Genomic DNA, 24,642 nt, shown 5'->3' with positions numbered 1-24,642 from the left:
GAGTCCCTCATTCGCCAGCTCCGCGTTCCGAGCCAGAGGGCCGCCTTATCCTCTCCTCGAAGGAGCGCCTTCGTTTCCCATGTGACCTCTTGCCGTCGCGAAAGGGAGTCATGGGAGTTGTAGTGCCGGGTTCGCTTCCTTCTCCTCGACCTTGCTAGTACCTGGCGCGCAGCGGGAGGAAGCGGGAGAGAACTTTTCCCCGAGATGGCGGCCGCTTGCAGGGTTCGAATGCAGGGTAGGGAGGAGAGGCGCGGCTGCCCGTGCAATGCGACCTTGGTGGGGAGGAAGTGGGGTCCGGCATCGGGGAGGAAACAGCGAGCGGGGCGGCCGGTGAATTAGGCGGAGGAGGAGCAGCAGCTGCTGCTGGGGCTGGTTAGGAGAGGAAGAGGTGTCGCCTAGAGAGCTCTGTGGCTGTGCTGAGATTCCCAGCCAGGGCCCAGGGCTCTACCCCACAGTATTTGTTTTACATGTCACTTTTTGGTCCAACTCCCCCCAAAAACAGCGGCGAGCGGCAGACTCAGACAAAATCCGCTGCATAAATGCCGTCGATCAGCTGGCAAGCAAAACAATGCAGGGCAGCAAAGCCCCCGCCCGGCACAGGAGAGTCAGAAAGAAAGGCTTCCCAGGCTGGAGGATTCTGTTGTTCTGCCCTTCGTAAAATATGGGGGCTGAAACAGTGAACATTTGTAAATAAAATATGTGTTGTTCCCCACCGTTAGGTGAGATAAACGGAAGCAAAGGAGTAATGGGGAAAGTATACTTTGGCTGTACACACACCAGGGCACTGATACATAACGGGGATGATTTTTTGTGTGTGTTATCCACACACTAGCACTTTCAATTTTATGCCTTTTTTCCTGTCCACACTAGTGGGTGGCTTTTGGTGGAATATATTCACACTTTATGTGGTTGACCCTCCTCTCAATTAGTATTTCCCTGTCCTCCATGAGTTTTGGAAACCGGAGGTCCACTGTAGGCATGCATGCATGCAGGAAGTTATTTAGCCATCCACACACACCTTAAGAAAATTGTCTGTGGGATAGCCTGACAAGCTTTCCACCAAAAACAACTTTTCAGGAAAGTTTCAAAGTGGGCAAAATGACCAATGATTGGTTGATTGATTGATTCGATTTTTTTAATACAAGGTTGCTTTTTTAATCTACCAGATGTGTGCAAAAAAGCAGGTTTAAAAATGCTCCCTGTTTGTTGTGCCATGCTGCAACAACAGCCCATGGAGGAGCACTTGTAAATCATGGCCAGGTAGGTGAGGGCACAGACACCTCCAATCCCCAGAGCCTTGTTTTTATTTTAATAGAGCTCCTTTGCACTTCAGCAGCTCTGTGAAGAAGAGGACAGCCGTGCCTGCCAAAGTATCCTTCCATGGAATTTGTTCAAAGCACAGAAGCCCTATTAATTTTCTGCATCTGACTGGCATTTTAGTCTCCTGCCAGGATTCGTTATACCAGAATTGTCCCAAGGATCAGGCACATTAAAAGACACTTTGCAATATGCTCACAAACACACTATGGATGACCTCTTAAGACAGCTTAGTCTGCAGTGCATTCTTGCTTGGGAACTTTGCTGAGGCCCAGCTAGAAGCACAAATGCATAGGATCAGACCACTAGGCACATTTTCATGTACATAAACTAAAAGGGTCAACGTTACTCAGTGACTTTAGGACATAGCATTGGTGGATAAATCTAGATGAAATGTTTAAAAGTACAATTTCACTATAGTGTGTCTCCTTTGCAGGCCTCTTTTCTGCCACTGTGAACCGAGCTGTAGGCTTAGGTGTGCCTTTCAGAACTCCTACCCGATCCTTCCACAGGAGCTGCAGGGCTTTGGAAGAATTACAGACAAAACCACAGTCTGGTGGAAAGACCTATGAACATGTGGAATATATTCCCACAGGGAGGAAGGGCAAGAACCCCATGAAGGCAGTTGGCATTGCTTGGTGAGCATCATTTCATCAGTTTGTTTTATGATCTCCCCAGGTTAGCTGTCAATCTTGCAGCCTACAATGCCAGGCAACTCAGTTTGATGCAAATGCTAAGGAACCCTTGAATATATGGGCTGAGTATGGGAGTGGAAGGATATCAGGCTGTGGTGTAAGACTGAATACTGAACAGCCCCAAGCAAAATCTTCCTGGGAGCAAGTTGTGGCTTATATATTCTTTGCCTCTTTCCAGGGCCATTGGTTTCCCTTCTGGTATCATCCTCTTCCTCCTCACTAAGCGAGAAGTGGACAAGAACCGTCTGAAGCAGCTGAAAGTCCGCCAGAAGATGAGGGCATCCAATGAGGGAGAGTATGAAAGAGAGCGATACAGGACGGCATTGCGAGAAACAGAGGGACTTGCTCAAACAAAGTCCTAGCCCTGGGATGAAAGTGGCTAGAACTCTCAGTCGTTGCCATTTTTAAGATGCTCTATCTCTGTACCAGAGTACTTTGCAGTGTATTGGAGTACCTTGCAGGTATTGGCTTCTGCCGCCAGCAGTTATCCCGGTGCATTCTCTGAATCTGCGTGAGGCACCATGCAGCGCTGTATGAAAGATGGTCAGCTGATATCTCATGATGCCTTTGTGTGGGGTTAAGCAGAGGTTATCGATAAATTCCCTACCATCACCAACATTAGATGCGTCATAGGAAAACAGCACTGCAGTCTGGCTTGGCATCATGTTGTAGGTATCTTGGGTTAAAAGATGATCTTCTTTTGGGTCTGAGTAATATTTAGGCGGGGTGTGGAATTATAAGTGCAGGGACAGTAGTTATGTAAGGAATGTTTGCCAGCGAGGACCCATTAAGCCCATCTTCTTGTATTTTCTAGATCAGCAGCATATTTAGGAATAAAACTGTGTTCTCATCACATTTTTTACAAAAAAAAATGGCCAGAGGGGAGACCAGGTCTCACCATCCACACCTTGCCAGATTGGCATAAAAATGACCCATTAAATCCTTGAAATTGAAAGTGTGAAGTCTGATTCATTGCAGATGCTTATGGAGAATCCAAGCAGGTTTATTTTCTTGTATAGTTTTGAGCATGTGATGAACTGACTGGCTATAATCCAACAATCTGTCATGGATGCTTTAGCTCAGATTCCTGCATTGCAGGGGGTTGGACTAAATGACCCTTGAGGTCCCTTTCAACTCTATGATTCTAACAGAATTAGACATGTTAAACCCAATGCTTGTGTGTGAATAGCACAATATTTGATTTCCTAAACACTGGCGGTATCATTACAGGGTCCTTTCTAGCGTATTAAATCATGTGTAATATTATAGATTGTTACAGTGAGCAATTGCTGTTTGTAACCATTTTTGATAGTCAGATATATTGTTCCCATTGTGGATTTGTGTAGCAATACCAGCAAGCTGCGAGATGAAGTAAAAGGAACAGCTGTTTCTAGTCAGTTCCACAAACCATTAATTGTCCGGACACTGCATTTATGGTATTATTAAATTACATAGATTAAAAGTATAATTTTTCAGTGTTCTTCCCCCACCCCATACATGGGTTTTAGAGCATGTGTTTTAATTCTTATAATTAACAGTTGGGTGCATTTCATTTTTTTAAAAAGACGCATTTGTATTTTTTGTATCTCATGCCAATTTGAGGGTGGGTCAAGTAAGATAGGGGGCTAACAATCCTGCAGGGGTCATCCTTAATCATTCTTGCTCTCTACAGGGGAGGCATTTGTTTTATGAGAAATAAAAGGGACTATGTGGTCTTATTCTTGACAAAGAATCCATCTCTTTCACTTACTGAGGGCCGTGTTCAGAGACATATATATATATATATATATATATATATATATATATATAATGCAATAACTTTTATGAAAGATTATTTATTACAACAGCAGTCATGAAGAAGAAACACACGGAAAAATTGCATACACAGGTTAAATTGCCATGTTGGCACTTTGCGATAAATAAGTGGGTTTTGGGTTGCAGTTTGGGCACTCGGTCTCTAAAAGGTTCCCCATCACTGGCCTACTACATCACACTGGCCTTCTATATTAAGACAGTTGCTGTAATCTCTAATATGTAACAAGAATGAACAGTTGACTTATTTTAAATATATATATTTGCAGTTACAGCTAAGAGAGCGGAACTTCACTGCAAGGTCTATATTTCTTGCCTGCATATGTTGCAGAAAAATGTAAAAATTACAGGCTCCAATCCAGGAAATCAATTTGTGCCCATGACACTGAAACCAGAAGGGTTTAAATCAACTGTGACTACAACACATCTCATGGATTTCAACAGGACCTAAGCGCAACTAACTCTCTGCAATCGAGCATTTTCATGCAGTCAAATTTCATGCAAAATTTTAATGTCCACACAAAAATGCCTTGGTGGCGGAGTGGTTATGCATCAACTTTGTGTACCATCAGTATAGGATCTTTGCAAAAACAGACTCGTGTGCTGGTGAAGAGGGAAAAGGTGAAGAACCTTTTCGCCCAAATGCTGAGACAAAGTCTTGGCCCTAAGTACAGGTCCCACAGTCCCTAATTCCTGCCCACAAGCTGTGTGAAGGAGAGGAAGATGTAGATGACATCTACGTAGATCTGGATGGCTCCATAAATGTAATCCTCGGGACTGATGGCGTATTTCCTGTTCCCCAGCAACAGCTGAGTATCGTAAGCAAGGAACTGTAACGAATCACAAAGCAGCATTTAGCCACATCTATCAATAAATGGTTTATCTTTAAAGCTTCCTTCTTTCCCCATCAATAGCCTTTGATTCCCACCTCAACCATTGGGTAATGTTGATTTGATTTCCTGCTCCCCACCTGTTCCTGATGTAAATCTCCACTCACTGCTTCTTCCCTGGCTAGGGAACCATTTTGTGGTTTGCCTCAGGCGCCAAAATGCATTGGGCTGGGGCTGCCATGGTCCCTCTGATTTCCCCCTCCCCACACCAGCTATTGATTAAGGTGCGGGGGGGCAGCTATGTGGGACCAAACTAAATGAAAACTGCTGTGTCTAGTTTGGTCCAGAGTTTCCCACTTAGTCATCTGTAAACTTTTCTTAAGCCTATTGCAATATAGCAAGGCCCTGTCTGTACACTCTTTAAAGCCCACGTCTTCAGCAGCTGCATGGGCTGGGTGTTGGGAGCACCTTCACCAACCCTCTGATCACAGGAACAGCAGAGCACAGCATTCCTCCGAAACAGGTCCTGGTGCAGTGGACTCACATTTGCTATTGTGAGCACCTCAAATGCAGAAGAGTAATTGAAGCGAAACAGTGGAGGTTTTGTTGCATACCTACCTTCATTACTACTGGTTAAACAAAACAAAAGAACATAATGGACATGCACGAGAGAGTCAGCTCTCTCATACTGCCACCTAGTCTTTAGACAGATCAAAGAAAAACCAGCACAGAGCTAGGGACGGAAGTCTGGAAGAGTGGTTTCCGCCCCCTCCTTTTTCTGAGACAGAAAGTAAAACAAACATGATCTGGTGATCTTTGCAATGAGAGGGATGAAAATACTGACAGGCCCAAACCAATTCAAAGTAATTTGCAGCTGCAGTTAAGCATTCCTGATTCACTGGTGTCTGCAAACATAGTGAAAACTACAAAGCCAAGGATCTTAATGTTCCAGCATCTTCCCACAAAATTGGTACCCACCTCCTCAATGCAGCTGCCATTGGATTTAGCACACATCTATTTGCTATGATGCTACATTGCATACAGTAGTACTGTCAGCCGTACTTGTCTTTTGGCTGAGGAGCAAGGTAGAAACGTAAGCAATAAATAAATTTTGCTAGAAATCTGAAGATGCTAGACAAAATCCACTCTCCAAAGCCTTTCCTTGTTTTTGTGCCCCTCTGGCTTCATTTGCCTGTTACACTGCTAGTCTGGGACAGCCAGAAGATTCTTGCAGGTCTCCGCCTCAAAGAGGTGGTGGCAAAACAGGAAACTCTTGAGTTGTTGCCTATCAGAATCAGAATTAACACAGCACACCCAGAATATTCAAAATGCTGCATGTATATTGTCTCAGGAAAAGGGGTACCTCTATTCATGCAATCAACAGTAAATCTCTACTAACCAGGGTGAAGACTACAGCAGAAATGGCCGCATAAAGCAAGTCGAGCCAGTACATCTGCAAGAAGAGAAAAAGAGCGTCAACTAATGAGTTTCTACATCTCTGCATGAAAAAGGTTAAGTAGTCATCTAGCGAGAGACCTGCTGATATGTATTTATTTATTCATGTTTATGAGTCGCTGTTTCTCAAAATGATCCAAGGCGACTTAACAGAAATAGATGTACATTTTAAAAACAAAACTATTCCCCTGGAGAACATATTGTGTACTGAAGGGATGCTTAAGGCAGCAGGCCAAGGGAATAAAGCTGAACTTCTAAACAGGCCTTGGTCCAAAGGAAGGGAATGAACTCTTTCAGGAAAGTGAGAGGTTGGGCAAGGGCAGCCATTGCTCAAAGCCTCCTGAAACAATGCAGCAGCCCCCACCGAACACACACACATCAACTGGGATTGCTTTGCCACTGGAAGCTTTGTGGTACTGCTGATCCCATAGGCTAGCAAGTTCCCCAGCCACTTACGTATTTGCAGCTCAGGACAATGGCAGTGGCAATGCCAGTCACCATGAAGACAATGGCCATGATACAGAAGAAACCACACCAGGTTGTGAGATCCACCTGTCAACGGAGGAAGTGACAAAAATACCTTATTACCTCTGGAAGTATTACTGCCCAAATGTATTCAGTTATGAAGTCCTCCGTCAGGGGTGGGCAACCATTTTTTGTACTGAGGGCAACAGGTGGGCAGAGCCAAAGACAACAGTGTCCTGGATTAACTAACCTGACATAAAAACTGTCCACTTTCCACTTTCGCCATGGCTACCTCAGATTAGAATCCCCAATCCTCTGCAGGTCTGTTCAGAAGCCCCACTAGGTATGATGGAGTTCCTCTCAAATCAGTATACAGAGGAACTATGGGGGCTCTTTTTTTAGCACAACAGACAGGAAAGCAAGAGAAAGTAATTCATTTCTGATTTTAGTATGTGACATACAGGTGGCAGAAGCCTACTAATTTGCTCTCAGATGCCTGGGGGGGGGGGACTTAAGAAAATAAGAAGAGGAACTTAAGAACATAAGAAGTCCAGCATCCTCTTCTCACAGCGGCCAACCAGATGCCTATGGGAAGCCCAAAAGAAGGAACTGAGAACAACAACACTCTCTCCTCCATCCCTTTCTGTCCCCACCAAACCATGTAACCAGGTTTTTAAAATCAATTTATTTTAATGAGATAAAATATTGCCTGTGTAGTTCTAAAACTACACACAAAGAGGGTCTACAATATACAGCTGATGTGAAAGTTTACAGCAAAAAGCAAGAACTGCATAAGCACCCTGGGAGAAAAGTACTTTGTATTGAGTGTTTCCATGTTCCTATCCATGGAAATTCAGTGTGTGAGGAAAAGGAAGGCCTCTAGTTTAGAGCTTGCCAGGATGGAACCAGTTTTCTACCTGCATATACCATTTTTAAATGGAGGGGTAGTCACAATTGCAGCCATTAGCCTGCATTATTACATCTATGGTGTCCCCGTCCCATCCCCCCCCCCAATCACCTCATGGGAGCATACAAAAGAGAAGGGTGGCTGTCTAGCCTAACTCATGAAATGGAGGACTGCATGTTGTAATGACAGGCCAGGTGTACATAACACCATGGCAAGGAATTTCTTGTTTATGACAAGGGCCTTGTATTGTAAGGGTGGGATCCAAACATGTTTAGCTAAGTCACCATTTCCACCACAGGGCAATCACCCTTCCTAAGCCTGCTAACTGTACTGGAAAACAGGCTTTCTCACCTTTGTCTGAAAGGAGAAAACAGTGACAGTGATGGTTACAACTGCTGTGATTATCATGGCAATGACTACAGTCTTGGTCTCATACACGCTGGTAACAAAAAGGTAAAAAAATAAATCATACATTTTTGTTGTTAAAATAATTTTATTATAATGTGAGAGCACCAACAACAACAAAATTAGGCACAATGTACGGTACTTTTCAAACTTGAGGCTGCTTATTTAACTTATATGCAGAATTCATCACGCGAAAGGCTGGGCTGGATGAATCCCAAGCCGGAATTAAGATTGCTGGAAGAAATATCAACAACCTCAGATATGCAGATGACACAACCTTGATGGCAGAAAGTGAGGAGGAATTAAAGAACCCTTTATTGAGGGTGAAAGAGGAAAGCACAAAATATGGTCTGAAGCTCAACATCAAAAAAACGAAGATCATGGCCACTGGTCCCATCACCTCCTGCCAAATAGAAGGGGAAGAAATGGAGGCAGTAAGAGATTTTACTTTCTTGGGCTCCATGATCACTGCAGATGGTGACAGCAGTCACGAAATTAAAAGACGCCTGCTTCTTGGGAGAAAAGCAATGACAAACCTAGACAGCATCTTAAAAAGTAGAGACATCACCTTGCCAACAAAGGTCCGTATAGTAAAAGCTATGGTTTTCCCAGTAGTGATGTATGGAAGTGAGAGCTGGACCATAAAGAAGGCTGATCGCCGAAGAATTGATGCTTTTGAATTATGGTGCTGGAGGAGACTCTTGAGAGTCCCATGGACTGCAAGAAGATCAAACCTATCCATTCTGAAGGAAATCAGCCCTGAGTGCTCACTGGAAGGACAGATCCTGAAGCTGAGGCTCCAATACTTTGGCCACCTCATGAGAAGAGAAGACTCCCTGGAAAAGACCCTGATGTTGGGAAAGATGGAGGGCACAAGGAGAAGGGGACGACAGAGGATGCGATGGTTGGATGGTGTTCTTGAAGCTACCAGCATGAGTTTGATCAAACTGCGGGAGGCAGTGGAGGACAGAAGTGCCTGGCGTGCTCTGGTCCATGGGGTCACGAAGAGTCGGAAACGACTAAACGACTAAACAACAACATCCAATGTTCCAGCCACATGATTTAGCTGGTGCAAACATAGGAAAATAGGAAGCTGCATTATACCAAGTCAACCTTTCAGTTCCTCCAGCTCAGTTAGGCCTACACTGACTGGCAGCAGCTCTCAAAGGTTGCAGCAGGTTTCTCTCAATCCTAAGAATTGAAGCTGGGAGCATCTGCATGCAGAACAGGTGCTCTATCATTGAGCTAGGACCCTTCTGCTTCCTCTCCTCACCCTGTGCACCTACAAATGTGCTCCATAGGATCCCCCAATGCGCCAGAGCTGATTTTGAGGGCATGCAGGTGGCTGGAGGGGACAGGAGAGGAAGCAGCTCTGTGGCACACAACCAAGTCCATTGTGCCAGCAGAGCTGCAGTGTTGAATATCATCCTCTTATAGCTAAAAACACCACCACTTCCAAAAGTGCTTTATCATTTTTTTCTCTCTTACATTTCATGTAAGATATGGAAGGATTAATTTGTTTTTAAGTGTTTTTTTTATTTTTTCTCTGTATTTTGTATGGTTTTTCTCTCTTTTTTTTTTCTTGTTTCTTTTCTCTTTAACTATGTAATTTTTTGTTTCTGAAATTTTAATAAATATCATTTTTTAAAAAAAACAAAAAACTGCTTTATCAAAAACGTGACAGTAGACATGCCCCTATTTTTTCACCAAAAAGGAACACTGTTTATTTCATCAAGAATCCGCTTGATTGTTTGCTTCTCTCACAGTGCAATCCTAGGGATGTTTACTCAGAAATAAGCTCCACTATGTTCAATGGAATTTCCCCAGTAGCAATTAAAGAATCTAGTAAGAGGGGGGGTGTTTGTTTTTTTAAGGAGAGGCTGGACAGCCATCTTCCAAGGACACTGTGGCAGCAGACTGCACGTTGGAGTAGATGACCTTTGGTCAGTTCAACTCCAAGCACCCATAATTCTAGGTTTGTTTAGGATTGCAGACTTAATTTTGCATTATTGGCTATTGTTTCCCTCACTACTACCTCCTGTACTTTCCACCTGCTGAACTTTTCACATTCTGTCAGGATGTTAAATTATTTCCACACTTTTGCTATGCAATTTTTTATTTTTATTTTTTTGCAGCCACAACCATAGAAATGAGTTCCACGCAGAGGGGTGAAAAGGGATGTGCAGTAGTGTCTGGGGACATGACCTATTTGGACACATTTTCTAAATCCAGCTCAGAAACTGCTTCCCACTGTGTAGGCCTCTACTGTATCACTTCCATTTACCACTTTGCACAGTACCTTGCGATTGTGCCAGTCATGAATGCCGTGGACATGGTCTAGGGAAAATCAGAAAACAAAACAAAAATTAACAGAGCACCATCTGCACTAGAGATGGTGAAAATGTGGCCTTCCAGATCTAACAGATTCCGTAATCTGTGACCACTGACCATCATGGCTGGGACATATGGGAGTTGGAGATCAACAACATCTGGAGGGTCACAGGTTCCCCACTTCTGACCTACAGCATCCTTTGACCCCCTAGTTACACATCAGGACAAATAGTTTCGGCTTCTTCAGTTATTTACATAACAGAAATACTTTATCTGCTACTCTGTGCTGGCCCTTTTCCTAGCACTATGGCAATCATCCAGTCAGCACAAGCTTTTCACCTCACCAGATGGAACAACCCACCCCCCCACCCCACTTTTCCCTACATACTTTTCTGTGTCTTCTCTCACACACAACCAAAGTCAATTTTGGGGGTGTGGGGAGAAGAAAAGGGGGAAAGCCCACTTCCACTAGCAAGGCTAGTTAATTGATCCCAATATTTGATATACAAAGGTGTTCTGAATATATGAAAAGGGGATAGAATTGCAAGTATTTATTTTTTACATACTAAACCAATTTGGACAATTTATTTTGCTTGAAAATTTGTGGCGAGTCAAATGCATTGCTCTACACTTCATCTTAGACCCTTCTTCCACCATCTCCCCCCAATAGAGATTTTGCATCATTCCAATGCAAACCACACAAAAAACTGTACTTACAAAGATAGTCATGAGGATTATGTTCCATGGGATGCGCCTCCTGAAAGACACCAGCAAGAGAGTCAGAGAGTACGTGCAGGCGGTCTCACCTCAAGAAAAGGAGCCATTCTGAGGGAATCCAACATACTGATGACACTGCACTTCAAATCTCCTAATGCATGGGTAGGCAAACTAAGGCCTGGGGGCCAGATCTGGCCCAATCGCCTTCTAAATCCGGCCTGCGGACGGTCCGGGAATCAGCGTGTTTTTACATGAGTAGAATGTGTCCTTTTATTTAAAATGCACCTCTGGGTTATTTGTGGGGCATAGGAATTCGTTCATATTTTTTTTCCAAAATATAGTCTGGCACCCCACAAGGTCTGAGGGACAGTGGACCAGCCCACTGCTGGAAAAGTTTGCTGACCCCTGTCCTAATGGCTACTCCCAGCGGCTTTATGTAGATGTTAAATTGGGGAAAATACAAGTTCCCTGTAGTACCCCACAGCACAACTGACGGGGGACTGAGTCAGCCAGTAGTTTTCTCTCTGAACTGGCCCTATGGACAGAAGTGAAGCCACTACACCCAGAGAGCTGGCCAAGTAAGATACCAAGGCAATTTATATCCAAAGCCATTGTCAAAATGCCAACTCCTTTGACAAGTCCATCTTCTGTCATTGTCCCCTCCCTATGAGTCCCAGCAAATGTTGAAACTCTGTTTTTTGTGTGATCACAAATGTCGTCAACAGAAACGTACTGGATGCTTCTACACAAGGCCAGCACAAGGTAGCAGATCAAGAATACAGCGCTAGGGATGAAAAAGAGAGAGAGAGATGACTTATTTAAAACTAGCTGGCAACTCTAATAAATAAACAGCTTTCCAAATGTAGGAGGTCCTTCAAGCCCTTCTTGAACCATGAAGGGAGATAGCCTCCATAGAAAAATAATATCCCTCCCATCAATTGACTATGCATGTTTGTTATTTAATTTAATAGAATTTATATACTTTCTAAACATCAACAGCATTTTACATAAAATATAAAAAGCGCATTAAAATTACCAGTAAAATCAGATGTCAACGTTTCATCAGGAAAACAATGGATGAAGAAGGCAGGTTTCCTCTAGGAAAGGATACCATGTGCAACTTATTCCCCAGAGGCCCCCTGCACAACACAGCCATTGTGCTGTTATGAAATGGTAGTGATGGAAGTTACAGGAGAGACAGGGTGAGAGAATCTGACATGAAGCAGCTTAGCTGGCCAGTAGAGCAATCTGTCTTGGCAACAGGTCAAGAGCGGAATTTGGTTCTGCATCTGTAAAGGGAGTGATACTTACTAAGATACATAGTACAGGGCAATATTCCTTTGCACATAATGGCTCACAGGGTGTCTGTGGAGAAGGAACAGAGCACAAGATGAGATACCTGCCCTGGTTCTTGCAGTTCTGTACTGCCAGAATAGTTTCTGGATCAGAACATTGTGGGCAGAATCCAGCTGGATTTTGGAGGAGCATTTTGCCATTTTTCCGTAGTGAAAATGTTGAAACTTTGAAAGGACAAGGTTTTTAAATTTATGTTTTCCATTTAAAAGACAAAATTATAACAATGGAGAAACGATGCACTGGTGAAATTCTTTCACTGCATAATTTTGCATGTTTTTTTTAATGGGCAAAAAGAAAAAGGGGGAAAGAACCCATTCAAATATCTCTTTATTAAAGATTTTGAGAAAAGCCAAGGTCACAAAATAAAGTATCCCCTCCCATCTAGAAAAAAGTTCCACAAAGCAAGCCCAAATGACAGAGAGGCAGATATTTGAATAATTTCACCACTTTAAAATTGCAGGACAGATTAAAAAATAAATAAAAACAAATCAACATAAAATACTTTTTTTCCTGATTTTAGGGAAATGGCACAGGTACAGAATTTCATCTTCTACAATCTAGAATCTGAATTTCCAAATGCAGCTAAATGGGAACAGAAGTAACCAGATGTCAGAATAGTGGGGTGGAACTGGTTCATTCTGATAACCCCTACCTTTAGAGTCCCAGAACCCCTCCAGAGTTCTAGCAGAGCACCAGAAAACTTACGAAAAAGTGAAGAGTGCAACGATGCCCACAGTCACCAACAGCTGAAGGGTGATGATGCTGTAGACCTGGTCATGAAGACAAACAAGATGTGAGCATCTGCATATATATATAAATGCAAATAAGCATGTTGCAATTTACAGATGCCAAGATAGCCCAGTAGCAAGATCAGATTCACATGAATGGTGACTGTTGCTGAACTGTGTACTAGAGCACCTTGACCCTATCATATATGCCTTCTCCCTCTCCCTCAAAGTGCCTTCAGACTTACCTTGCGAATGAAAGTTTGCCGGACATTCTTGTCAACCCAACAAGCAATGCGAAAACCCCCATTTTCCTCTGCGAGACACTCCAAATCTGTTGTATCTGATGACAAACAGCAACATTTGTTAATGTAAATTTCAAAGCCACAAGATCTGGGTGGTACAGATTCCACCCTAGGGCCCATAGACGCTGCTGAAGCATTGCTTTTCCACACTTAGCATGAAGTATAATTCAAACAGTGGTTCAACAGGACCTTTAACATGGCACTATATTATCCATCAATAACCACTGCGATCCCAATAGTTGTTGGTAGCCCCCACCAGTGGCTTCTGTTTGTAGTTTAAGAAATATATTAACTATGCATTTAACATCCCCTCTGTTTTGGTTCTTGGCTTGCCTAGTACCTGGTGCCTCTCCTCATACCAGCTCTCAACTTTCCTCCCTGTTTGTGGAGATTCTCCTGTCCCCCAACAATTCGCAATATTCTCGCCCCTCAACCCTCTGCCACCTTTCTTGCAGAATCTCTGCTTTTAACCAGGTGAGGCGAAGTATGCTCTCGCACCTGCAGCTCCAGTTTTCTTGCCATCATAGGGAGATGGACTCTGCTCTGCCATGATTTGTCAGGGAGGCTTAGCACAGCACCTGGAAAAAACCAAGGAGGTAAACCCTCATTATCACTTGGAGAGTGAAAACAAACATAAAATACAAGGTGCAAAATACAACATGCCCATCCCTGAGGCAGCACCCCTTCTCTGAACCACTGGTTCTGAACATACCAGGCCAAAGGAGACCAGCAAGATGTGCCAAGCATAAACTGTAAGGCAAAAAGGTGTTGGATCCAGAGTGCAGTGTTCAAAATTTACCAGGTACCAGGGGAATTTTGCTCCTGGTTATCAGCCACTTGCAACCAAGTGAAGGTGCCAGGATGGTGTCTGATGTCTCCACCATCTGGAGCTGCATGCCTAGGGATCCTTGGATCTTGACTGTTTTCACCCACGAGCAACACATCCTGTAGAATTCTATCCATTATAATTGAATTTCAGAAACCAAAAAGTCATATTGAAAAATACAACTTCCATGCTGTCTGGCCCCCAAATGACAACTAGGCATTTTGTTTTGGCGACTGTAACCCTGGTTTTAAGGAGCCATTTGGACCCTTGCTTATATATTTGAGTTTCTAACACTGCCAGAGCAATTGCTTATTTCCAGAAAGGCTGGCCTTCAGGAGGCTGTAAAGGCAGGACCATAAAGAACAAAGATGAGGGAGTTTCTATAATGCATGAGTTCCTGGTGGTGGGAATTTGGACAAGGGGCTGCCACCTACTTCTGCTCAGCTGGAGCTGCAAAGCACATTCTTAAGAACTGGCCTATGCATAAAAGAAATGGTCTCTGAGGTAGCTTATCTGTAGGTTCAAACTCCTGTTCTTTTCCCATAGCCTGTTGCCTTGTCTTCTAGGCCCATGGAGGAAAGGTGTCTGCACTCCATGACATAGCTTGGGCGCGGAGAACCTTTAGCCCTCTAGATGATGTTGCTGAATGACAATGCCCATCATCCCTGGCTATTGACCATGCTTGCTGGGGCTGATGGGAGTTCTGGTTCAGCAATATCCGGAGAGCCAAAAGTTCCCCACACCTGACATAGCTGAAAGTAACCATCACGAGACTTCCGGTGGAGCGCGGAACCCGCTACAGGCGAGGGTTTTTTCCGGTGGGAAAGCCCTGGCTTTTTTAGCCAAAAAAGGAGGTTTTTAGGGCGCAAAAACCTCTGGTTGTACCTCTGGAGGGTGTCTAGGGGTTCAGGTTCCCGGCGGTGCCTAAAAAGCTGCCCGTCCGGCCGCCAGGTAGCCTCCGTAAAAAGAGGTGAAGAGCGCGGCGGAACGAGCAGCAGGCAATCGGGCGGCCATAGCAGCGGCTAATAAGCGAAGCCCCGAGCCTGTGGGAGATAGCGCTCCGCTCTCAAAATAAAGAAATTCGGATGCAGAACATCTAAAATTGCTGGAATTGACGAGCAGTAAGAGCAAGGAAGTCTCCGAATTAAAAAGAGAAGAGCTTGAGTTCAGCGGACGTCTGGCTTCATTTAAAGACACAGGCTGTATGCAGAGCCTAAAATGAAAGTAAGTTGCCGCTAGCGGCTACTATTACCGTCTCCCCTGTAACAATTTAACTTTCTCCATAAGAAAGAAGAGAAGGGAGGACTTTAAAAAGGGGAGCAGAAAATTTTTGTGAATGAAGTGTGATCTCAGCGTCAGTGAAGCAATGGAAAGACAAAGAGGACTATTCTATTATATCTCTGTGGCTCTGTGAGTGCATTTCCACGCTAAGAAAACCTCTGACGCCATATTGGGCTAAGAAGGACTCCTGATGTTATAATAAGTGACTTTATAAGATATTCGGTTTTACCTTTTTTTTTTCTTGAAGAAGGTGGTTCTTGGTGGTTTGTTTAACATCTTTTACATCTGTTCTCTATCTCTGTTAGGAACTTTAAATTAGTGAAAATTGGACTTTAAAGAGAACTGTTGGAGTAGGGAAGCCATCTAAGAACTACTCCAAAATTTGGTAAGGTTGGACTCCCTCTAGTGGTTCAAATTAAGCATTATTATTTAAAGTAGGAAACCTCCATAGAGGTAATTTAAGACTGTGAAATAAAGGAAAACCGTCTTTAAGAAATCTCTCCAACTCCTAACGGAAAATCCTCCAGGAATTATTTACTATAGAAACCCATTTCTAAGGGACAAATTTGCTTCTAAGGGATAAATAAAATAAATATAGATAATTACAGATAGTTTGGAATTTGGAATGTGGAACTTGAACATATTGGAAATTACAATTTGATTTTATATTCACTATCTTTGTCTTCTGGAGTTTGGACTTTATATTCTCTACATTTGTCCTCTGGAGTATTTTTGGACCACCAATTTAAAGACAATTGTTTTTGGAGCTCTTATAGACCCTCAAATCAGAGATAGTTTAATAAATGTTCTGATTGGATTAGCCCGAACGGGGGCAAGAAGAATACAGATTGACAACTAATTTTCTTCAACCTGTGGAGGACGAAACAAAATCTAATATATGATTTTGAAGGCGAACTGTTAAAAAATCTGTAAATCATAACTCTTCTTTCTTTTAAGCTAGTATTGTCAGTTTTTGATGGACATTTCATTGATATTTAATGATAATAGTAATTGTTATTAGTTGGGAACTGTCTAGAAGCTGTATAGTTTAATTTTTTGATATCTGATATTTGATAGTTGAGGAAATGTCGCATACACAAAAAAAGGGGGCAGAGGGGGGGACCCCAACAGATAGAAGAGCTTCAAAACAGGAAGCAGATTTCAGAACAGAAATATTGAAGATGTTTGCAGAAATTAAACAGAGCGAAAAAAATTTGGAGACAAAATTAGAACAGGTTGATAATAAAATTGGGAAAATGGATAAAAAGATTGAGGAGACAGTTAGTGAATTAAAAGGGCAGATTAAAGAGGTCTCAAAGAGAGTGGACGAGGGACTAAAAAAGACAAAACATGAAATGAGAGAGATGAAACGGGAAGAAGAGAAGATGAAAAAGGAGATTGCAGATCTAAACAAAATACAGGAAGAAATAAAAGACTCTATCGCAATGAATGAATTAAAACAGAGAGAAGTGAATTTGAGATTGAGGCAAGTACCGGAAATACAAAATGAAAATATAAAAGAAAGATTGGTAAAAGAAATTGCGCAGTGGATGGAGTTATCGGAGGAAGAAGTGGCAAAAACAGTACAAAATGCATTCAGAATGAAAATAAGATCAAGAACAGTAAAGAAATTCCCAGGTGACTGCTTAATAACATTTAAAGATAGAGAGATGAGAAATCAGATTTTGCAAAGGAATAGAGAGAAGAGATTATATATTGATGGGAATTATATAATTATCTTTAAAGATATTCCAATAAGGTTGTTGAAACGAAGAGAAGCTTATAAACCACTGGTGCAACTGCTTAAGAAAAATAAGATCGACTTTAGATGGGAATTTCCGGAAGGAGTCTCGTTTTTTTATAAAGGGGTAAAAAGAAGATTAACTAGTCCGGAGGAAATTGGAAAATTTACAAGGAGATATAAAGAGCTCCAAGGGGGAGACGAAGAGGCTAAAGGGGCAGAAGGAGGATTAAACTTAAGGGAGGAATTCGAATTAAGAGAAGAAGAAGAACACGTTGGGAGAGAATCAGAAGAAGAGGAAGAAGACGAAGAAGGAGAAGAGATAGAAAGACTATAAGGTAAAACTCAAATCTAAACAGTGATAAGAAGAATGACGTTAAAACTATGGAACTGGAACGTGAATGGGATGAATGATAAGAAAAAACGGAACAAGATCGAACATATGTTAAAAAAGAAAAATTTAGACATCATATGTTTACAAGAAACGCACGTGATTAAAAAGCACAGGAAAATTTTGATAAATAAAAGGTTAGGGAATGAATTTATATCCTCGGATAAAGAGAAAAAAAGAGGTGTTGTATTATATATTAAAAATAAAATTGAATCTCACCAATTATTTAAGGATGAAGAAGGCAGAATCATAATGGTTCAAATTAAGTGGCAAGGTGAAAAATTGATAATTGTTGGGATCTACTCACCAAACGGGAATAAGACGGAATTCTTCAGATTACTAGAGGAGAAATTATTTGAATACATGGACCAAAAAATCATAATAATGGGGGATATGAACGGTGTGGTTTCAATAGAAATGGACAGATTGAGAAGAACGAAGAATAAAGAAGGGAAATTACCTAAAACATTCTTTTCGATGACAAAGAATTGTAACTTAGTAGATATTTGGAGGCTCAGACATCCTCTAGAGAAGCAATTCACATACCACTCAGAGTCGAACCAATCAATGTCAAGAATAGATCAAATATGGGTATCAAATGAGTTAACTCCAAGAATTCAAAAAATTGAAATACAGGCCAAGGTGATTTCGGACCATAACCCAATAGAAATGGAGCTAAAAGGTTTTGAAGAGCGAACTTTTAGGTGGAGGTTGAATGATAACATATGGGACGACCAAAAGTTCGTCGAAAAAGCACAAAAAAATCTAGCTAATTACTTCAGGGATAATATGGATAAAGGGACAAAAACGAGTGTGGTGTGGGATGCAAGTAAGGCAGTGATGAGGGGCCTCTTTATTCAGCAGAATGTATGGAAAAGAAACAATAAAGAAAAAAAGACAAAAGAGATCCTAGAACAGATTATGAATAAGGAACAAAAATTGACTAAAAAACCTAACAATGAGAAGATACTACAGGAAATAAAGATTCTCCAAACCCAATTTGCGATGTTAATAAATAAAGAGGTTGAATGGAATATCAAAAGGCTAAGACAAAAAAACTTTGAGTTTGCCAATAAATCAGGAAAATGGTTGGCCTGGCAGGCTAAGAAAAGGAAAGAACAAAGTACAATTAATAAAATTGAGGTAAATGAAGAAGAAATAACAGACCCGAAAGAAATTAGGAAAAGATTTTTAGATTTTTACAGACAACTATATAGGAATAAAGAAAGGAATAACAAGAAGAAAATAGAAAGATATCTGAAAGAGAAGATGGTGAGAAAGATCCCAACAGATCAAAAGGAACAACTGAATGCCCCAATACGTAAAGAGGAAGTAGAAGAAGTCATAAAAGAATTAAAAAGAGGGAAAGCACCAGGTCCGGATGGACTTACACCTAGCTATTATAAAGAGATGAGAGATACGTTGATGGCCCCGTTGGTAGAAGTAACGAACAACATTTTAAAAGAAAAGGACATTCCAGGAACATGGAAAGAGGCATTTATTACAATAATACCAAAACAAGATTCGGACTTAACCCAAATTAAGAACTATAGACCTATCTCGTTACTGAACACAGATTATAAGATCTTCACAGGAATTCTAGCTAAGAGACTAAAAAAGATATTAGTAAAAATCATACATAAAGACCAAGAAGGTTTCCTACCGGGCAGACAATTAAGGAACAATATAAGAAATATAGTCAATGTTATTGAATATTTGTCCGATAGGTGTGATAAACCAGCAAGCTTAATATTCGTAGATGCAGAGAAAGCCTTCGATAATGTGATCTGGGAATTTATGTTGAAAAATTTGGAGGTTATGGAAGTGGGTCATGATTTTTTTAATGGTATCGAAGCAATTTATACAGAACAGAAAGCTAGGTTGATTATAAATAACATCATCACGGAAGATATTAAAATATCTAAAGGAACAAGGCAGGGTTGTCCGCTTTCGCCATTGCTATTTATAGTGGTCCTGGAAGTTTTATTAAATGCAATAAGACAAAATAAGCAAATTAAAGGGGTGACATTAGGTATAAATGAATATAAAGTTAAGGCCTTCGCGGACGACGTGGTTGTGACTCTGGAAGAACCTATAGAAAGTACAAAAGAAATTTTGGATGAGATGGAACAATTTGGAAAATTAGCAGGATTTAGATTGAATAAGAGGAAGACCAAAATGATAGTTAAAAATATGGACCAAGATAAAATTGAATTATTAAAACAACAAACGGAGATAGAGGTAGTCAAAAAGGTTAAATATTTGGGAATTTGGCTCTCGGATAAGAATATAGATTTATACCAATATAATTATATCCCTATGTGGAAAGGAATAAAGAGGGATTTAGAGGTTTGGAACAGATTGAAATTATCACTATGGGGAAGAATATCAATGGTAAAAATGATGGTGCTTCCTAAGTTGTTATTTTTATTTCAAACTTTACCCATACTAAAAGGTACAAAAATTTTCGGGGAATGGCAAAAGGCGATTTCAAGATATGTCTGGGAAGGAAAGAAGCCTAGAATAAAATTTAAGTTATTGACAGATGCAAAGGAGAGAGGAGGCTTCGCACTACCAGACATGAGATTGTATTACGAGGCAGCATGCCTGTGCTGGTTAAAAGAATGGGTAAAATTGGAAAACAAAGAATTATTAGATTTGGAAGGGTTCAATAACAAATTTGGGTGGCACGCGTACCTATGGTGTGACAAAAAGAGGGTACATAAGGGATTTGGAAATCACATTTTTAGAGGAGCACTAATAGAGGTTTGGGATAGATATAAAAATATACTAGAACCAAAAGTCCCACATTGGTTATCCCCGTTAGAAATAATGTGTGTTAAGAAAACTAACATGAGAGGAAAGTGGGGAACATATGGAGAAATGGTTACCAATGAAGGAGGGAAGTGGAAAATGAAATCATACGACCAAGTTAAAGCATTAACATATGATTGGCTACACTACTTTCAGATAAACGAAATGTTTAAAAAAGAGTTGAAGGAAAGGGGGTATGCAGAAAAAGAATCAACCTTTCAAAAGGAGATAATAAATAATGAATTTAAAAATCTATCAAAGATGTATAAAATAATGTTAGAGTGGTACACGAAAGATGAGGAGGTGAAGTCAGTGATGGTACAGTGGGCAAGGGACTTAGGATATAATATTCAACTGGAGGATTGGGAAAGGTTGTGGAAAGAGAACATAAAATTTACGGCCTGCACGTTATTGAAGGAAAATATGATGAAAATGCTCTACAGATGGTACCTGTCACCTGTAAGATTGGCAAAGATGTATAAGGTAGATAATAAATGCTGGAAATGTAAATGCAAAGAAGGGACATTCTTCCACCAGTGGTGGGAATGTAAGAAAGTAAAAAGCTTCTGGGATGAGATCTATAATGAGATGAAAAAGATGTTAAGGTATACCTTTGTGAAGAGGCCAGAGGCTTTTTTATTAGGTGTTGTAGGGAAGGACATTAGAAGAAAAGATTGCAAACTTTTCCAGTATGCTGTAACAGCTGCCAGAATCGTATTGGCTCAGAGGTGGAAGCAGGAGGAAATTCCAAGGGTAGAAGAGTGGAGAGCAAAATTAATAGAATATGCAGAATTGGACAAATTAACAGGGAAAATTAGATATACTAAAGACCAAAAATTTATAAAGGACTGGGAGAAATTTGTGTGTTATCTGGAAAATAACTATGGTGTAAATACAACGCTGGCGGGTTTTAAAGAGGCTCTGTAAAGAATTTATGAATATTGTTTAATAGAAATAATGAGGGAAGGGAGGTGTAAATGGCAATATGGAAGAATGGAATGTGTACCAAAGGGATAACTATGAAAGAATGTCAGTGACGTTGAAGGAAGTCTAAAACGGATATGATTTGTTGTATAATGGATAAAATGTATAATGAGTTGGAATTCAATAAAATCATAAAAGCAAAAAAAAAAAAAATTAAAAAAAAGAAAAGAAAGTAACCATCACGACACTAGCTGCCTGATTTGCAGTGTTTCTTCAAAGAGACATATATTTTTAATAAATGGAACATTGCAATGAAAAGGGGGGTGGGGGAGACATTCTGAATTGGACCCTGAAACTAACCGTCCTTGTTTCAGGACTGACCCTCTGCAACCCATCTCCATCTCCCAGCAGCCAGATTCTGAACTCTTCAAAAATAGCCCCATGAAGAGTGTGATCTGGCTGTCACTAAGGCATGACTCAATGCTGCTATTCAATGAGACCTATTAAAGGAAGGGCATATGGTGGATATACCCACCTAAACTGAAGGGAAAGGCAATCCTAGCCACCACTATCACCTGCTCATTTAAAAGCAGTGCCATATTTAAAAAAATCCTCACATTGTGAGTTCTCACAGGAAGCGCAACCCTGAGCAAAACAAACTCTGTGGTTAAGTGGGGGAAGGACTGTCTGCTATTGGTTAGTCATCGCCCCCTTTTTTCCTTAGGGGTTGGTCAGTTCTGAATGCAAGTATTCTCAGAATACATACATATATTATTGTAATATTAATATGCTACCACCCCCGAGATCTGAACAGCACACTGGCAAAATGGAACAGCATTTGGTTCTCCCCCCGCCCCCATTTCCACAATAACTTTACTGGACAGGTTGATGGACAGCTTGAACAAATAATTAACAATATATATACCATGTTTCAGTTCTTCTTTTCTTCCAATTAACTTCCTTCATCCTCAACATGGTTCTCTTTTCATTTTTTGTAAACTGTCTCCTTATTACCGCTTTTTTCTTTCTGTTTTTTAACTTAAAGGCCATAATTTGTTTTGCAGAAGTTAATTGAAACAAGTCCAAGTATTAATTTGAGGGCACTCCTTTTTAAGGTATTCTCTATATTTTTCCCATTATTTATTTATTTATTTTGAAATTTTTGTTTGGGCTGACCCCTAATAGCCTCTGTCAATCTGCCAAATTGACAGCGTTTGGTTCTATGGCAGGGGGGACATGGGCCTGACAGTTCTCTTTATTATATATTCACATTCTTTTAGAGAATGTGTGGGGAACTTATAGCCCTTCACATGTTGCTGAACAACAACTCCCAGCATCCCTGGCCATTGGCCATGCTTACTGGGGCTGATGGGAGTTGTCCTTCAGCAATATTGGGAAGCCCAATGGTCCCCCATCACTGTTTTTAAGACTATCAATGTTTCTAAGAACAATTAATACAACGTACAAATGTATCTGCAAGAATATGATGATATGTGAATAACATACATGCTTTGAATTGGCACTGCATTTTACATCCGTCAAAGTCATAGAAACACAGGTGCCTATCTAGTTCTGTATCCTGTTCTCATGGCGGTCAACCACATGTGTGGAGCAACAGGTGATTTCCAGCAACAGGTATTCAGAGGCATACTTACCTAGTGTTATCTGGCTGCCACTGATATACTTATCCCTCCATGAATTTGTCTAATCCTCTTTTAAAGCCATCCAAATTGGTGGCCATCACTTCCTCTTGTGGGATTGAATCCCATCGTTTTGACAACATGCTGTATGAAGAACGTACCTTCTTTTACCTGTCTCAAAACTTCCAGCATTCAGTTTTGCAGCCCGGTTCCAGTATTAGGAGAGGGGGAGACAAACTTCTTTCAATCCACTTTCCCCACATCATGTATAATCTCATACAACTCTATCTTGTCCCTTCTTACTCAGTTTTTCCAAACTAAAAAGCCCCCAAAGTCGCAACGGTTTCATCCACAGGGCAGAGCTCCTCCACCCACTTGGTCATTTTGAGTAATGGAGATCTACTTTCTGCAGCAATTCACAGCAAGCAGCACTTTACATCAAAGAAACCTCAAAATAACTCACTGACAAGGCCATCTTCCTCAGACAATTATCTTCCATAAACTTTGAAACATTGCAATTCAAAGGAAATGGCTTCAAGACATACTCAAACTTGCGACTCTCTGGGGCATTTCTTAATATTATTTCTTAATAGCACAATTTCATGGCATACTTTTGCCTGTTTGCCTGAATCAGCGGCTTCCATGAAACATGTTGGAGCAGATAAAGAACCATTACTGCTCCATTATGGAACAAGAGCATTTGAACAGGCTCACCATGCTTAGTATCAACTGTGGCACTGCACAAAAGCTACATTTCCACTTCAATAATTAGTGCAATTGCACAGAAAAGGAAAGCTTGCATTATTATTATTATTTAATCAAATGACGTCTCACTCTTTTTTAAAGAGCCTTATTTTGATATTTTTGCATTGTCGTCATTATGGGCTAAGGATCTCTGAAGCTGGAAGTGTCCTGGGCCTGTCTGGACCCGAGAGGGTCTGCTCGCACGTGCGATGATGTGGGTTTGAGAGCAGCGTTTATCCCTTGGTAGGTCCCGTCGGAAAAGGCACAGCCGAACACAAGGCGCGGGTGGCAAAAATGGTCTGGAAGTTATTGATCCCCTCAAGATCAAATCAGACTCCACCCCCGCCCCTGAATCTTAGCGTGGGAATTAGAATTAGACCTAAACTTTGGAGACTGGGACTTTTTCGCTGGCTAGAGCGATGCCCGTCCAAACCGAAGCGACCCCCTACGCCATGTGACTGAGCACGGGTACCCAATCCCTTGCCCCAAATTTCCCAGCATCCTTACCTTAACCCGTGTGCCTAGCTCCGGCACCCTCTTCTCCCGTTGCCAAAGTCTTAGACCGAAAAATGACCTACGGCTCTTCGAAATAAATCCCGAGAATGATGGGAGAAAAGTTCCCAGAAATGACGAGGAAGTGATGGGAGGGGGAACGTTTGGTCCCCTCCCTATTGCCTGAAGCGGACTCTGGGATGGAGCGGGAGTGCCCCCAAGAGGCGAGTTGGAGCTATTGCAAGCTCCCCTTGCGTCGAGAGCTCAGGGAGGAAATGTTACAGATAGGTAGCCGTGTTGGTCTGCCATAGTCAAAATAAAAAAATCCTTCCAGTAGCACCTTTAAGACCAACGCTGTTGGTCTTAAAGGTGCTACTGGAAGGATTTTTTTATTCAGGGAGGAAATGTTAGCACCCGAGGTCAAAGGAAATTCCCTGTTCACCTAAAAAGTAGCGCTAGAGGTCTTGGA

At 41.4% G+C, this 24,642-nt stretch overlaps 2 protein-coding genes across 2 annotated transcripts; one reads left to right on the top strand and one right to left on the bottom strand.

Moving 5' to 3' along the window:
• Positions 1–78: 78 nt before the first annotated feature.
• LOC308481609 (uncharacterized protein) lies at positions 79–3,744 on the top strand. The gene is made up of 3 exons (XM_081014180.1): positions 79–235; positions 1,754–1,955; positions 2,191–3,744. The coding sequence occupies exons 1-3, from the start codon at positions 205–207 to the stop codon at positions 2,372–2,374; spliced, it is 417 nt and encodes a 138-aa protein (XP_080870306.1). The 5' UTR covers positions 79–204; the 3' UTR covers positions 2,375–3,744.
• Positions 3,745–3,831: 87 nt separating this feature from the next.
• Positions 3,832–24,335, bottom strand: LOC308459378 (protein lifeguard 3-like). The gene is made up of 12 exons (XM_080974669.1): positions 24,189–24,335; positions 13,819–13,898; positions 13,264–13,358; positions 12,996–13,060; positions 12,246–12,299; positions 11,668–11,718; positions 10,935–10,974; positions 10,186–10,223; positions 7,833–7,920; positions 6,566–6,661; positions 6,054–6,107; positions 3,832–4,654 (listed from the first exon to the last, which is right to left on the bottom strand). Exons 2-12 carry the CDS (start codon positions 13,868–13,870, stop codon positions 4,511–4,513), a joined length of 777 nt encoding a protein of 258 aa, XP_080830795.1. The 5' UTR covers positions 13,871–13,898; positions 24,189–24,335; the 3' UTR covers positions 3,832–4,510.
• Between the last annotated feature and the right edge of the window lie 307 nt (positions 24,336–24,642).

This window comes from Podarcis pityusensis, assembly GCF_964106645.2.
Source record: "Podarcis pityusensis genome assembly, chromosome: 1".
Classification (NCBI taxonomy): domain Eukaryota; kingdom Metazoa; phylum Chordata; class Lepidosauria; order Squamata; family Lacertidae; genus Podarcis; species Podarcis pityusensis.
The sequence above is the reverse complement of the archived record's forward strand: the minus strand, read 5'-3'. Positions and strand labels throughout refer to the sequence as shown.